This window comes from Eleutherodactylus coqui, chromosome 8, assembly GCF_035609145.1.
Source record: "Eleutherodactylus coqui strain aEleCoq1 chromosome 8, aEleCoq1.hap1, whole genome shotgun sequence".
Taxonomy (NCBI): domain Eukaryota; kingdom Metazoa; phylum Chordata; class Amphibia; order Anura; family Eleutherodactylidae; genus Eleutherodactylus; species Eleutherodactylus coqui.
The window spans coordinates 100,430,277-100,446,520 of NC_089844.1; the positions used below are offsets into that span (position 1 = coordinate 100,430,277).

The following is a 16,244-nucleotide window of genomic DNA, read 5'->3' on the forward strand; positions in this document are numbered from 1 at the left end:
CAATGACAGCTCATCAATATGTTTAGGATATCCTGTAGCCATATTTGTTGTCTCTCATGCCTGCCCGTATAACATCTTGCATCCAAGCTAAAGGCAGTACAACAGGGTACTAGAGCCTCCATGCCCGCTCATATAACATCTTGTATCCAGGCTAAAGGCAGTACAACAGGGTACTAGAGCCTCCATGCCCGCACGTATAACATCTTGTATCTAAGCTAGAGATAATACAACAGGGTACTAGAGCCTCCATGCCCGCCCATATCACATCTTGTATCCAAGCTAGAGGCAGTACAACAGGGTACTAGAGCCTCCATGACCGCCTGTATCACATCTTGTATCCAAGCTAGAGATAATACAACAGGGTACTAGAGCCTCCATGCCCGCACGTATAACATCTTGTATCCAGGCTAAATGCAGTACAACAGGGTACTAGAGCTTCCATGCCCATCCATATCACATATTTATTCTTTTGCTCTGATATTGTAATCAATGACTTATATCAGCACTACAATCACACATAGAAAGTTTCATTTGAATCTGACAACTTCCTGTAGGTGCTTGTTGTGGTTTTTTGGTTTTTTTTTTTTTTAATGAGTATTTTTAGGCAAAATCACATAGCGAATTCTAAACCCATTGTATAACCGCCGAGCATCACAGCTTTGCTGCAGCCACCTTCAGTAGAATTGTTGAAAATGGCAATAATGGCAGCTTTCTGTGTATCGTTTTTCAATAGCTCTTTTACATAACAAAACTTGGCTTTTTCTCTATTTGTGTTTTTATATGTTAGTACAAATGATGTTCCCAGACACTAGCACTCTCTACCTATTATATATTTACAATGACCTTGCCTCATGTTTGTTCATATGCTATATTCACTCTAACTTTAATTGAGTCATTGGAAATGCATTTTCGAATCACTTTTCCAGCTGAACAGTGGTGTTTTTGTGGCTGTGTCTTTTGTTTCCATTATACTAATTTTAATAATAAATGCTTGGGGTTCATAAATATATGATATTGAAGGCAAATAAATGGTTATTAAAGTAATATAGTTCTTTGTGAATTGTATTATGTCTTGTATCTTGTACTATAACTTTATAATCTTTATATATATATATATATATATATATATATATATATATATATATATATATATATATATATATACACTCTATAACTATAATATATATATATATATATATATATATATATTTATTACATATTATGGATTTTTACTCCATGACAATCCAAAATTTAACAGTTAGTTTTACCATCGTTTGACATTAGTTTTCCCTTTTTTTTTATTTTTATTTTATTTTTCAAAGACAAATTTGTATCTACTATATGTCAATAGTGAAGATTCCTATAAGTTTTCAAAAATTAGTAAAGCGAAAAGGAAATGTTTTAGAGAAAATCTTACCACTGCGCACATATCTCCCACATGTGAGCACTTGCGCAATGCACTATGTACTTGCGTGCCAAAAATCCTCATACACCATCTTGGCGTGTGTGCATGTGTAATATGTGCCAAGATAGTGAATGGTGCGTTCTTTTACACACGCTGCCTGTGACAGGCACAATTGAAAGTCAATATGGAGAATGGTAACAGTGTATTATGTGCACAAAATCCGGCACGTATCATGCTGTAGCATACGCTTGTGTGAGAGAGACGCTACAGTATACAGACATGACTTCTTTTGCTTTTACAGAATTAAATATAATTGTTCCACAACAGGAAGTAGTTACTCCAGAATGAATGCATAAAATTCCAGCACCACTTTGACCCCTTTATCACTATAGGATGTACAGTTATGGCTTGAAGCGTTAGGGTATTATGAAGGGAGATCTCTCGCAATCCCCCATCGTACATCACGGGCTCTGCCTGTTTCTTACAGCTGGCACCCGCTGGCAACCGCTTTGATCAGCTGTGCGGTTGATCTGAACTGTTATCCCTTTAAATTCTGACGACTGCAATTAAATCCTGTGAGCCCCTCCGACTGCAGCATTTAAATCCCCTGATGTTCGGTGGTCCTGTACGAATCCCCCCACCCTCGTCTCCCCGCGATGAGATCGCAGGGAGCCGTGCTGGTGACATGGCAGCCGAAGGCATTCTGAAAGGCCCCAGAACTGTCTTGGCAGAGTGCCCATCAAACCATCCCCGTGGGGTTGCTTGATAGTTTACCTGTCCAATAGCAGTATGATGTAATGCTATCCCGTTACATTATACTGCAGGTGCGATCAAAGCACCGCAAGTTGTTGTCCCCTGTAGGGACTTAAAGGGGTTGTCCCGCGCCGAAACGGGTTTTTTTTTTTTTTTTTAACCCCCCCCCCCCCCCCGTTCGGCGCGAGACAACCCCGATGCAGGGGTTAAAAAAACAACCCGCACAGCGCTTACCTGAATCCCGGCGGTCCGGCGTCTTCATACTTACCTGCTGAAGATGGCCGCCGGGATCCTCTGTTTCCGTGGACCGCAGGGCTTCTGTGCGGTCCATTGCCGATTCCAGCCTCCTGATTGGCTGGAATCGGCACGTGACGGGGCGGAGCTACACGGAGCCGGCATTCTACACGAGCGGCCCCATAGAAGACTGCAGAAGACCCGGACTGCGCAAGCGCGGCTAATTTGGCCATCGGAGGGCGAAAATTAGTCGGCTCCATGGGAACGAGGACGCCAGCAACGGAGCAGGTAAGTATAAAACTTTTTATAACTTCTGTATGGCTCATAATTAATGCACAATGTACATTACAAAGTGCATTAATATGGCCAAACAGAAGTGTATAGACCCACTTGCTGCCGCGGGACAACCCCTTTAAGGAAAAAAATCAGTGACAGCCAGCTCCCTCTGCCAGATAGCACGGGATCGCTTCTGATCTCGTGCTATCCCCAGGGTGTAACCGTACATTCTGTTGCATTAAGTAGCACCCTGCCAAGACGTACAGTTATGCCTTGTGGTGTTAAGGGGTTAAATACCCCCCCCCCATTCCTTTTGCCATATTTATAATAAAAGAATCTAAAACAAAAAATACATATTTGGTATCTCCGCGTCCGTAAAAGTCGGATCTATCAAAGTAATGCATTATTTACCCCACAGATGAACGTCAGAAAAACATAATAAACAACGTTTTTTTTGGTCACCCTGTCTCCAAGAAAAAATGCAATAAGTGATCAGAAAAAAAAGGTTATTGCGCACAGAAGATGGCGGCAGAAAATAATTTTAAAAAATGTTATGTTTTTGAAAAAAATAATAGTAGTACAGCAAAAAAAAACAAAACTATATGTTTGGTATCATAGTAATCGTAGTGACCCAGAAAATAAAGTTATCATCTAATGTTTGTAGCTTTCTGTGCACCGTAGAAACAAGAAGCACTGAAAGATGGCGGAATTTCATTTTTTTTTTTTAATTTTACTCCACTTTTTCAGTACATTATATAGTACATTAAATGGTATCATTGAAAAATACAACTCGTCCCACGAAAAACAAGCACTCATACAGTAACTTTGATGGATAAATAAAGGAGTTATGATTTTGTAAAAGGGAAGGAGGGAAAGAAAAAAACGAAAATTGAAAAAAAAAAGGCCACGTCATTAAGGGGTTAAAAATACAGCTCTTATATCTTAATCCATATAAACAGTTTCCATGGTGTGTATATCAGAGCGCCCTAGTGTTACCGCTCTTAGTCATGGTATCCTAACAATAAAAATCTGAAGCATTAATAGTGGAGATGAGCGAGCATACTCGTTAAGGCAAACTACTCGAGCGAGTTGCCGGAGTGAGCAGGGGTCCCCAAATCTTTTCGGGCAAGCAGGCATGTACTCGAAAATGGCGATACTCACTCGAGTAATTTGCTTTAACGAGTACGCTCGCTCATCTTTAAATAATAGCAATCTCTACCAATGCAGAAACCGGAAAAACAATTATGTGACGTTGCTGTTATATTAGCATCCACTATAAACTATTTCTCATTACCCATTATGGACATATTAAAATATATATAAATATATATACTAGTAATTATTAGGATATTATGCTACCAGTGTTTCTGGTGGTGCAATGTGCCCCACAGCTCAGCTATGTGCACGTCACACACACAGCATTGCTACATACATTGTTCATCCCATACAACAGGGATCAGAAGCAGCACAGCAGTGGAGATGAAGGACCTATGATGACATCACCGTCGTGCTCTGCCCCTGATTACATGATGGTGAAACTCATCCCGAGTGAATAACTTACATGCTCTGCCCCTGATAACAGAATGGTGACATCTTCAAAGGTCCTGCATTTTTGTGTAGAATATGGAACTAATGAACACTTAACCGGACAGCAACCATGTGCGTACAGGACCTGTGATTATGCCCCCGTCATGTGATTAGGGGCGGAGCATGTAAGTCACTCCCAAACCCACTCACGCACAGATTGACTGGTCGTCGTTAGTAGTTTGATAGCAAATCAGTCTTATACTTTAATCGAAATGGATAATGTGAAATCACACTGGTGAGAAAAAATGTTCAAAGACATAACTCACAGAAAAAGAGGCCAGATAGAAGATATGTACTACAGGAAATGCTCAATCGCCATTTAACCTGATAGCATGCAGCAAGCCAGATTGTTATACAGAGGAGCAAAAATGTTCAGGTGCAGGTTGATTGTACAGCCACTCAACACAACCTAGGGTGGGGGAGGAGTGACTGCCAACAGACCCAGCCCACACAATATGAACTGATACCAGGATGACCGCCATAGATATGTTTGCCACACATGCAGGGATACAACCTGTTGGCAGTCACCCCTCCTCCACCCTGGATTGAGTTGAGTGGCTGTGGAATCAACGTGCACTTAACTCAGTCTGTACAGTTTATCATCAGGGTCATGGGATGTGGAAGGCTTGTTGGGTTCTTCTTTTTCCACACTTTCTTCATTTTCTTCTTCAAGCTCATAATGTTGGGGTGGAGTAGGAACTGGTAAACTATCTGAATGTGGACTAGATGGAAAAGCAGTTGGAAGATTCGGGTATTGAACTGTTCCTGTTTTCTTCATTGACAATCCTGCCTTTATAGGTGGAGTCAAGCAGAAATAGCAGTCATCTGTATGGTTTGTAGGCTCCCGCCAAACCATAGGCACAGCAAAAGCCAAAGATCGTTTTTATTTTTCAGCCATTCTCATAGTTTAGCTGAACAAGAGTTGCAACGCTTATGTGGAGCCCATGACTTATCCTGGTCCCCTACCTTCATACCAAAATAATGATGATAGGCAGTTTCACAAGAGGCATCAGACTGCGTTTCTTTTTTTTTTTTTTTTTTTTATAATCAATTTTTATTGCAGTTTTTATATATATTCCATACAGTAAAGAATTGCAAAAAACAGCATGAAATCAGACTGCATTTCTGTGACGAAAATATTATTTTATCACAAATGTAACAAAAATTGTTCACTAAATTTACACATTTTCGTGGTATTTTGATACGGCAAATTTTACACTTTAAAAGCACTCTAAACCTGAAATTCTGGAAAACAGAAAAATAGAAACAATATGAAACTCAGTCATAGCAACATTTATTATGTTTATAACCTACAAACATATGCAGAACGTTGTGTTATGTCAGTTGAGAGGTGTGACAACTCCCCCCCCCCCCCCCCACACCACCACCACCACCACAAAAAAAAATTCCCACAAAATAAAAATGTAAACTCTAAAAAATGACATGTCACTGTATCTCCAAAGCAAGAGCTAATCGATCATTTTTATGGTGATTTTTGAATTCAGCAGTTGGAAATACATAAGAATAAGCTAATTTTGAGCCCGAACAATTATTAAATGAAAACACAGCGTTCTCTTCCCACCATGAAACAAATACATTTGCAAGTGAAAATTTTGCACCCATGAAAAAGTTGTGTTCCAATAAATATTTGACAACTGTTATGACATATTCCTTTAGTTTACAAGTGTTTTCACTAGAATTCTGAAGATGGAAAGCCAATGCTATTAATGCAATATTATGCAGTATTCTAGAATATAGAACCTTTATGTAATATGTAATCCAAGAAAATGTTTCCTTCATTGAAAATCATGCTTTGTAGTCTTAATATATCCAGCCATGCTGTGAACCGCTGGATGCAACAAAGTATCTACCGAGACACATAAATTTTTATTTAGTGAACCTATAACAGCAATAATAGGAGGCACTGACTGGCTTTTATAATTGATTTGTGTATCTTCGGTAGACCATGAAAAACTTGTTTGATGGGAGACTCAATACATAAATAACTCATTTGTTTCTCATTGAAAATGCATAAAGCTAAGCCTTGATTAATCAGATCTCTTAGGGTGGCTTCACAGGAGTGTGTTTTTGTGCGTGCATACGCATGTACAAAAACACACGTCTATTTGCAACAATGCATTCCCTATGGTGTGTTCACATGTCCGTGCTTTACAGGCATGTGCCTGCAAAGATAGAACATGCGTGCAGCATAGGGAATGCACACATTGTTTTCACTGGAGCTGCGGCTGCTCCATTGAAAACAATGGTCTGCTGGCACCCCTGCATTCTTTTTCAGGGAAGGGCTTTACATATAAGCCCTTCCCTGAAAAAGAAAAATTTTAGTCTAAAAAAATAAAATAACAACCTCTCCGCTGCATCCGTGACCCCCACGGGGATGAAGAACACATCTGATGCATGCGGCAGATGTTTCCTTCATTCCTGCTAGTTAAAAGAATTCCCCACTGCTACATCTGCCACATCTGTGACAGATGCAGCAGAGAAATTCCTCAATTCTCGCTGCGGTAGAGGATTCTGCTGCCAGCAATTCATTTCAGGGAAGGGCTTTAAATATAAGCCCTTCCTTGAAAATCAAGTAAAAGTGGTTTAAAAAACAAAAAAATAGATACTCACCTCCCTTCAGCTGCCAGGGCACAGTCGCGTCTTCTCCTGCTGTCCCCTGCACTGAGGGGGACAGTAGGAGAAGATGCGGCACTGAGGGGCACTGCTCTCGCCCGTCATTCATTTGGTGAGAGCTGCCTGGATTGGCTGAGCACCTCAGTCAATCACATTCAGCTCTTTCAGCAGACGGGAATTTTTAAATATTTGGAAATCCTCCAAATGCATTTTGTAACTGTTGTTTAGAGCACATTATTTAATCACATGCAGTTTCCCAAAATCTACTGTTAGCATTTCTTTAACTCTTTGTTAGATATTGCTGCTTTTCCAGAAAGTATCAATGTTTTGGAAGAGGTGTGTGGAGACGTGAGAACACCGGACAAGCTCATTGATAATGTGAATGACACCAGTGATGGTAGACACGCGTGGCTCTCTCCAATTCTCCCTGGCCTGGTAAGTTACATGCAATATATGGAGACACTGAGGTACATTTATATAGAAAATTATTTCGTAAGCCAGTGGTTTAACCCCTTCACACTATAGGATGTACATTTACGTCCTGCAGCGTTGGGTATGTATGAAGAGAGATTGCGGGGCGATTTCCCTTCATACAGCGCAGGCACCGGCTGTTTTCTACAGCCAACACCTGGCGGCAACAGCTCCAATCAGCAGCACATCTGATTGGTGCTCTTAACCCTTTAAATGCCTCTGACAGTGGCATTTAAACCCCCCCCGAACGATGTTCGGCGGTCCCGTACGACCACACCCCCCATGATGATATTGCAGGGAGTCGTGCAAGTGTCATGGCAGCTGGGGCCTTCTGAAAGTCCACAGAGCTGTCTTGGCAGGATACCTATCAAGCCATTCCTGTGGCTTGATAGACTGCCTGCCCGATAGCAGTATGATGTAATGCTATGGCATTACATCATACTGCAGGAGCGATCAAAGCATCACAAGTAGTTGTCCCCTCTGGGGCCTAAAAAAAAAAGTGAAAATCAGAACAATAAAGTTCTTTACTAATTATTTAAAAACAAAATTAAAAGTAATAGAAGTTAAAAAAAACTTGCCATATTTACAATAAAATAGTCTAAATAATAAAACAAAAATGCACATTTGATATCACTGTGTCTGTAAAGGCCGATCTATCAAAGTAACACATTATTTACCCCGCACGGTGAACGTAGTACGAAAAAAGGACAGACACATGGTGACCAAAAAAAAAGCGCATCTTAAGAAAAAATGCAATAAAAAGTAATATGTACTCCAAGATGCTACCAATGCGAACTACAGGGCGTCACGTCACGCAAGAAATGAGCCCTCGCATAACTATGTCAATGACAAATAAAAAGGTTATTGTGTGCATAAGATGGCGGCAAAAAATAATTTAAAAAAATTTAATGTACAGCAAAAAAAACCTATATGTTTGGTATCACAGTAATCCTACTGACCCATAGAATAATGTTATGTCATTTTTGTTGCACTTTGTGTGCCATAGAAACAAGACGTAGCGAAAGATGGCAGAATGTTTTTTTGTTTTTGTTTTTTTTTTCATTTTAATCCACATAGAATTTATTAAAAGTTTTTAAGTACATTATATAGTAGATTAAATAGCACCATTGATAAATACAACTCAGTGCTCGCAAAAAACAAGTCCTCATACAGTGACATCGATGGATAAATAAAGGAGTTATGATTTTTTAAATGGTAGGAGGAAAAAAACGAAAATGGAAAAATGAAAAAAAGCTTGGTCAGTAAGGGGTTAAGATGTGCAGAATTATTCAGATGTGCCTGTGGCATGGCTTGATAGATTGCCTTTCAGATTGCGGTATAATATATATAACATCCTACTGCAGGAGTGATGAAACTATTTTAAGTTCTTGTCCCCTATGGGAACTAAAAAAGATGTCCAAATCAGTTTATTAATATTGTATTATTAATAAAATAAAAGCTAATAAATTAAATGTTTAACCCCCTTCCCCACCCTCCCTTTTTGCCATATACCGTATTTGCTATATAGCGTATTTTTTGCTTTATAAGATGCACTTTTTTTCCCCCAAAGTGGGAGTGGAATAGGGGAGTCAGTGCGTCCATACCTCATTATATTCATTCTCTGGATTCTATCAATCACTATGTTACAGCATAGCATTACAATATGCCATACCATTCAGTAATGGGAATGACTCATTGAAAGCTTTACATTGGTTGTCTGAAACCTTTAATTGAAGGCCATCAGTGTATGATCAGTATGCACTCTAAAGTATTCTTGAACTATATAAGTAGTAACAACATTACTATTGAAAGTGCTGTCCCTTTAATTAATAAATTAATGTAGGAAAAATTTGTAGAGGCTGATGAGGAGAAAGCAAATCTATTAAATTTCATTTTCTTTTGTTAATACACTGGAGAAAAAGCTATGTCAGATGAGATGCATAGTGATAAAGTAAATTGTCCACTAAATATCACCAGTCTAACCCAGGTAGAAGTGCAAAGTCGTCTTAAAAAAAATTAAAATGGATAAATCGCCCCCAAGTTGTAAGGGAATTAAGTAATGTGATAGACACACCCCTATTTAAGGACTCAATAGTGACTGGGTCTGTTCCACTGGATTGACGCATAACCAAAATGGTGCTGATATTCAAAAAGGGGGCAAAAAGTGAAACTGGATACTATAGGCCGATAAGTCTGGAGTACTTCAAGGAAAAGAGCTGTATCAGCTCCATATCAGCTTGGGTTTATGAGAGATCACTCCTGTTAAACCAATCTGATCAGCTTCTATGAGAGGGGAAGTTCTATACCGGACTGGGGAGAGTCATTGGATCTTGTGTATCTGGACTGGGGAGAGTCATTGGATCTTGTGTATCTGGACTTTTCCAAAGCATTTGATACTAGGCCGTATAAAAGGTTGGTATATTAAATGAGAATGCTTGGTCTAAGCGAGAATGTATGTAAGTGGGTAAGTAACTATCTCAGTGATAGAAAGCAGATGGTGGTGCATACTCTGATTGGGTCACCATTACTAATGGGGTACCATAGGGGTCAGTTTTGGGCCCTATTCTTAATATACTTATGACCTGGTAGAAGGATGGCATGGTAAAATACCAATATTTGCAGATGATACAAAACTATGTAAAGTAATTAATACAAGAGAGGACACAAAGCGGTTGCAAGAGGATCTGGATAAGTTGGGGGCTTGAGCAGAAAAGAGGCAAATGAGGTTTAACACTAAAGTTATGCACATGGGCAGGAAAAATACGTGTCACCATTACACACTTGATGGGAAATCACTGGGTAACGTGGAAAAGGACTTGGGGATTTTAGTTACCTAACCTTAACTTGAGCAACCAGTGTCAGGCAGCTGCTGCCAAGGCAAACAGGATTATGGGGTGCATAAAAAGAGGTTTAGTGGCTCATGACGAGAACATTGTTCTTCCTCTTTACAAATCACTGGTCAGACCACACATGGAATATTCTGTAACAGTTTTGGGAACCGGAACTCAAGAAGGTCTTATTAGAGCTTGAACGGGTACAAAGGCAGGCAAGTAAAGTAATAAACAGAATGTGCGGACTACAATACCCAGAGAGGTTATCAAAATTGGGATTATTTAGTTTAGAAAAAAGACGGCTGATGGGCGACCAAATAACTATGTATAAATATATCAGGGGACAGTACAGAGATCTCTCCCATGATCTGTTTATACATAGGACTGTGACTGTAACAAGGGGGCGCCCTCTACATCTAGAGGAAAGAAGGTTTCTACACCAACATAGAAGGGGATTCTTTACTGTAAGGGCTTCTACCCACTTGTGTTTTTTTAACGCTGCAATATCGCTGCGTTTTTTTACTGCAAATGTCAGTGGGACTTTCTAATGTTAAAACCGCGTTGCACAAAAATTGCAAGTTTGCGCTTCTGCGATATTTATGCAATTTTAACATTAGAAAGTCCCATTGACATTTGCAGTAAAAAAAAACTCAGCGATATTGCAGCATTAAAAAACCACTAGTGGGTAGAAGCCCTTAGAACCGTGAGACTATGGAACTTTTTGCCTAAGGACGTGGGGATGGCAAACTCACTAAAAGAGCTTAAGACGGTCCTGGACAACTTTCTTGAGCAATACAATATTATATGCATCATTAATAACTTCAAAAGAGTTGTTGATCCAGGGATTATTCCGATTGCCCAATTGGAGTCGGAAAGGGTTTTTTCCCTTAAATCGGGAAAATTGGCTTCTACCTCATGGTTTGGGGTATTTTTTGCCTTCCTTTGAATCAACATTTGGGGGTAATAGGCTAAACTAGATGGACATATGTCTTTTTTCGGTTTTACATACTATGTTACCCAACCTCTGTGACCCCCATTATAAGCCTGGTACTGCACCTTAGCCCTATTTAGTTGAATAATTTGAACTGTATACCAGGCACAGCCACATACATATATGCAGCATTGGGCCTGTATAAATAATGAACAGGATGCAGCACCACAGTAGGCAACGTGGTCCTACTTATGCTTCTAATCGGTAAAGTTCCTGTGATCATAAATTCTGGCCTATCCTAAGATAAGCCATCAATTTAAAGTCCTCAACAACTCTAAAAGTAGAATTGGTATTACATTGGGACTGTTGTTGCTATATACAGTATTTTTTGCTGTATAAAATGCACTTTCTTTCCCTCCAAAGTCGGGGGGGGGGGGGGAGGAATCAGTGCGTCCTATTAAGCGAACGTGCCAAAATTTAGACCCGGCTGGCAGCTGTGTGATAAGAATCGCATGTCCTTATCATACAGCTGCCGGCCAGGATCACATCCACAGCAGGGGAGGAGAGCCACCCATACGTACAGCTGATTGGTGGAGGCAGGGGAGCAGCAGTTACCGCCAGTGCTCGCCAATCAGTTGTAGGTATGGGCATCTCTCCTCCCCTCCTTATCACACAGCTACCGGCTCCACATAAGGGGAGGAGAGACGCCTGTATGTACTGTTGATTGGAAGAGGCAGGGGGGAGCAGCAGCAGCAATTTAGCCGGCGCTCACCAATCAGCTGTAGGTACGGGCGGCTGTCCTGCCCTGCTATGAAGCCTGCTGTGAAGGCTGGGGAAAATTGTTATACAGTGCAATTATACCGACATTTGTTATTGGTTCTGCTGGCTCATGCCGCTCTGAAAATCATCATCAGCAACACAATCTGTAAATACCAATTGTAGCAACAATTAGATCTACAGTAGCTATAGCTGTCATCTTGTGCATCTTGCCATTGCTTACAACGGGCACCCAGTGGGGATTGTCATCATGGGAATATCCATTGAATCCTCTGCAACTCTTTTTCAAACTACCAGTCATTCATTCATCAGTGGCTTGAAAGAATGTTGCATGAAAAGGGACTTCACCGATCCTCTAACATGTAACTGCTGACACACAGCTTTTGATCCTGGTCTTCATAGAGGAGATATGTCAGTGTTCAGTATTAGACTTGGAGCACCTTTAGTACTGTAAATATTGATAGAATTCCTTTAACTTGTGTGTGAGCTTCTGTCATTTACTTTTTTTTTTGTAACGCCTGAATGTATTATCCATGTTATTTCACTTCACACTTCCAAAACAGCTGTCAACATCCTATAAACTTACAACTGAATAGCGAATTTGCCTAGTTGTGCTGAAATGTATACCCCCTACTTTGCCATAATGAGACGTGCCATGCAGGGTTCCTGGAAAGTTGAGTGGCAATTAATGGAATCATAATTACATTGTCACTCAGCTCTTCCAGGATCCTGAATGCCAACTGCACAGTTATGCAAGCATTTATACCACATACATTGCCGTAACTACCCTGCTTCCCTGAAAATAAGTCCTACCCCAATTTTCGAGAACACTTGCAATACAAGCCTTACCCCAAAAATAAGCCCTAGCTGCATTACATTAAAAAAAGACTTACCTAGCACCCACTGCCAGGAAGCGACAGCTCTGATTGGTTCTCGAGCACTGCTCAGGCAATCAATGTAGCACTTGCTGAATCAATGCGATGGCAGTGATTGGTTCATTGAGTGCTGCATTGATCGGCTGAGCAGCGGTCGAAGAACCAATCGCAGCCATTGCGTTGTGAAAGCGGGATTTATGAATTGCCCAATCAATGCAGCGGCTCAGTCTATCGGAGCTCTGGAGAGCAGCGGGTGGGACTAGACCAAGCCTAATAGATAAATATAAGACATCCCCCCAAAATAAGACCTAGTGCCTCTTTTGGAGCAAAAATTAATATAAGACATGGTCTTATTTTTGTGGAAACATGGTAGTCAAACATGGCATTCAGGGCTCCAGGAAAGCTGAGTGACAAGTAATGAGATCACTACTACATTTAAACTCATCTGTCCCTGGATCCTGAATGGTAGGTTGACCTAGTCGTATATACTTAATTCCGAGGCAGTACGACTGCTCTTTATTCTTCCTGTAATACCCCGGCTCTGTGGGAGTTCAAAATATTTTTTTTTCCTATTTTCCTCCTGTAACACCTAGATGCATCTTATCAGGTGCGTCTTGTAAAGCCAAAAATACGGTATGTCCTATTTGTGTTTGTTTTAGATACGGTCTCTTAAATGTGGGTCTGGCAATAAATATAATGAGCAGTCTGCTAAAGATGAGTGGATAATGCAAATTAGGATATTGTAAATTAAAATGTGGCATTTCATATAAAACGGAGTATTTTTCTTCTGAAGTTGTGACTTGCTCACTCATTAACTGCATTCCACCTTCAATTAAAAAGTAGTCAATATATAAAAGCTTTAATCTTTTTAAATGAAAGGGTTTGTTTTTTTCATTAGGTTAATCGAATCTATGTCGTTTTTGATCAACCAACCAAAGTGTCTGTGATCAAACTATGGAATTATGCGAAAACACCTCTACGAGGTGTAAAAGAGTTCGGTGTAAGTATTAAACGGTAATTATTTCACGGATATATTTGAAGTAAAACTTAAAATTTTTTTTAGCGGTTTATCTGGAAATTGTGTTTGTAAACAATTGAGGAAAAAAAATATACTGTTATCTGTGGAGCTAATGAAACCATGTATTCTGCAAGACTGCATGTGTATAAACGGGAAAGGAGCGCCATAGATTTAGATGACCTTTATGTGTATTATAGGGCTTGTTTTTGTCTTTAGCCACTTTGTGCACTTTTATTCGGTTTTTATAGATCTAGAGAACAAGCTTGCAGGCTGGAAGACTTATAGTTCTGCTTCTGGCTTAATAAGATTTATTGCTCTATGTGATGTCTTATGACCAAGTGGTATCAATCACAAGTATTGATTTCCATCAAACTGTGAAATAAAAGATTTAAACTTTACCTGCAATTATTAGCACTTCATAATATTTCTATCAATTTGCAGCTATAGTGATGGCATTATGTGCACTCGTATTTTTTTATATTGTTTTTAATATACCGACTGCATCTAAAGGCATCTGATATTTAATGTTTTTCTAGGTACACAAAACATCACTATGCTCTACAGTAAAACCTACTGTAGGGGTGTATTGCAGGTTATACTCCTTGGTATACTCTGATTTCCAGCAGGCAGTTGGCTGTATCTGCTATTCATTTAGCCATCAATGCTTTTGACGTTTTAGAGCTATTCTTTGGTCCCTTCTATGATATGTCATACAGGCAAAATTGAGTAATTGATTTAGGACCCTGTATGCTCTACGGTGTGGCTTCCAAATGGCTTGTATTTTTTTTCCTGCCTGAGAGATGTCTATGTATGTTCAGGCTTGGGTATTGATTGTGGGATTGTCCGTATGCAGTATATTATTAGAAGAATAAGATGAGCTTAAAAATGAGATTTTGTAACAAATTGTTACTTTGAAGTTCATTTTCATCACTGTCAACATTTCTTGTTGAAAAGAAAGGACACTCCAACCCCAACCTTTTGTAGGTTACAACCCACTTTGAAATATAATAAATGCTGTTCATCCACACGGAAGGGAAAAGAGAAAAGAGCAATGTGGAAAAGCTTAATTAAGATATGACCAAGTAATGTGGCTTTTACTCTAGTGTTAAAGCCTATGGACACCTCTGCACTGATATTTTTTTAATTAATTTGTTTCCTGGATACAAAATTAAGCAACTTTCTAAACAGTCTTCATTAAAAATTTCCTATCATTTTATTGTTGTAGAGTCTGTAACTCCTTCAAATAGCTGGCTGCCCAGATGCTTCTGACATAGATCTGACAGCGCACTGCTTCTGGCTGTGTCAGCTCTCTGTCTGCCCCATTCTACTTATCATAGTGTTAAAGATAGCAGCTGGGAAGGAGAGGAAGTTGAAGATGGGAGATTAGATTGTGTGGAAGATGGAATAACACGAAGACTGAATGCACAGGTCGGATTCCGCCAACAGGATCCTACAGCAGAATCTGACCCAGTGCCCGGCTGGTGAGCCCTGTGTACCTGTCCGGATGCTTTTTCTTCTTTACTCCGTCTGCACACAATCTGGCTCTGCGATTTTTAATTTTTATTTTTTTGCAATTGATTTCTGCTCATAGGCATGGAAACCCACTTTTACATTGTATGCTATGGCAGGTATTTGCCACGGAATCTGCAGGCAGACGCCCGCTCCGAATTCCTCAATGCCAATCTGGCCATGTACATTTGAGCCTAACCTCTTCAGAAATGGCAGATTATACAAATTGTCAAGTGCAGACAGGGTAGAAAGCACACACAAAGGCAGTTGAAAGTAGATAGAGGAAATCACATAGGGTGTCTATGAATGTAGAGAGAAAGAAGAGTACCCAGGCAGACTCTGCCGGGAGAGGGAGGGGGAAATCACACACTACTCAGCGGGAGTGTCTGTCATTGCAAAGGAGAAGAGATCCAGTATAGGCTGTAGAAAAGGAGTTTCATGCAGGAATGAAAAATTGATACGTACATGATAGCTAATGAAGGCATGGGTACTATTGTATCTGGTCACCACCGGAAGTGTGGGTGGCGACAAGATACAGGCTGCTTGACAGCCCGTTCACGCTCCCAAGAGCTGATTGGCTGAGATGTCCCCTACAGCCGGCCACCTTACATTATTAGCTATAAATACTTCAATGTCAGAGCAGGGTCCCTGTGACATGGAATACTATTTGCACCTTCCAACAGCCTGGGAGCCACTGTTTCAAACCATGGCTGTGTCTACTTACTAGTCCGCGTACACCGGTAGTGGCAAACTAAACATATACCGTATATACCGGCGTATAAGACGACTTTTGAACCCCGAAAAATCTGCTCTGCAGTCGGGGGTCGTCTTATGCGCCGGTAAAACAAAAAAAAAAAAAGTGTAAAAAAAAAAAATTTTATTACTCACCTCCCACGGCGTTCTGTCGCGCTCCGGCAGGATGTCGCTCGCTCCGGCAGGCTGT

The 16,244-nt window shown here is 40.2% G+C and overlaps 1 protein-coding gene across 3 annotated transcripts in view; it reads left to right on the top strand.

Moving 5' to 3' along the window:
• Nucleotides 1-16,244, top strand: part of KATNIP (katanin interacting protein) — a 227,168-nt gene that overhangs the window by 189,532 nt on the left and 21,392 nt on the right. For all 3 annotated transcript variants that reach the window (XM_066576139.1, XM_066576138.1, XM_066576141.1), the window contains exons 24-25: nucleotides 7,185-7,324; nucleotides 13,673-13,774. In XM_066576139.1, the coding sequence (XP_066432236.1) occupies nucleotides 7,185-7,324; nucleotides 13,673-13,774 (242 nt within the window). The remainder of the gene's footprint in view (nucleotides 1-7,184; nucleotides 7,325-13,672; nucleotides 13,775-16,244) is intronic.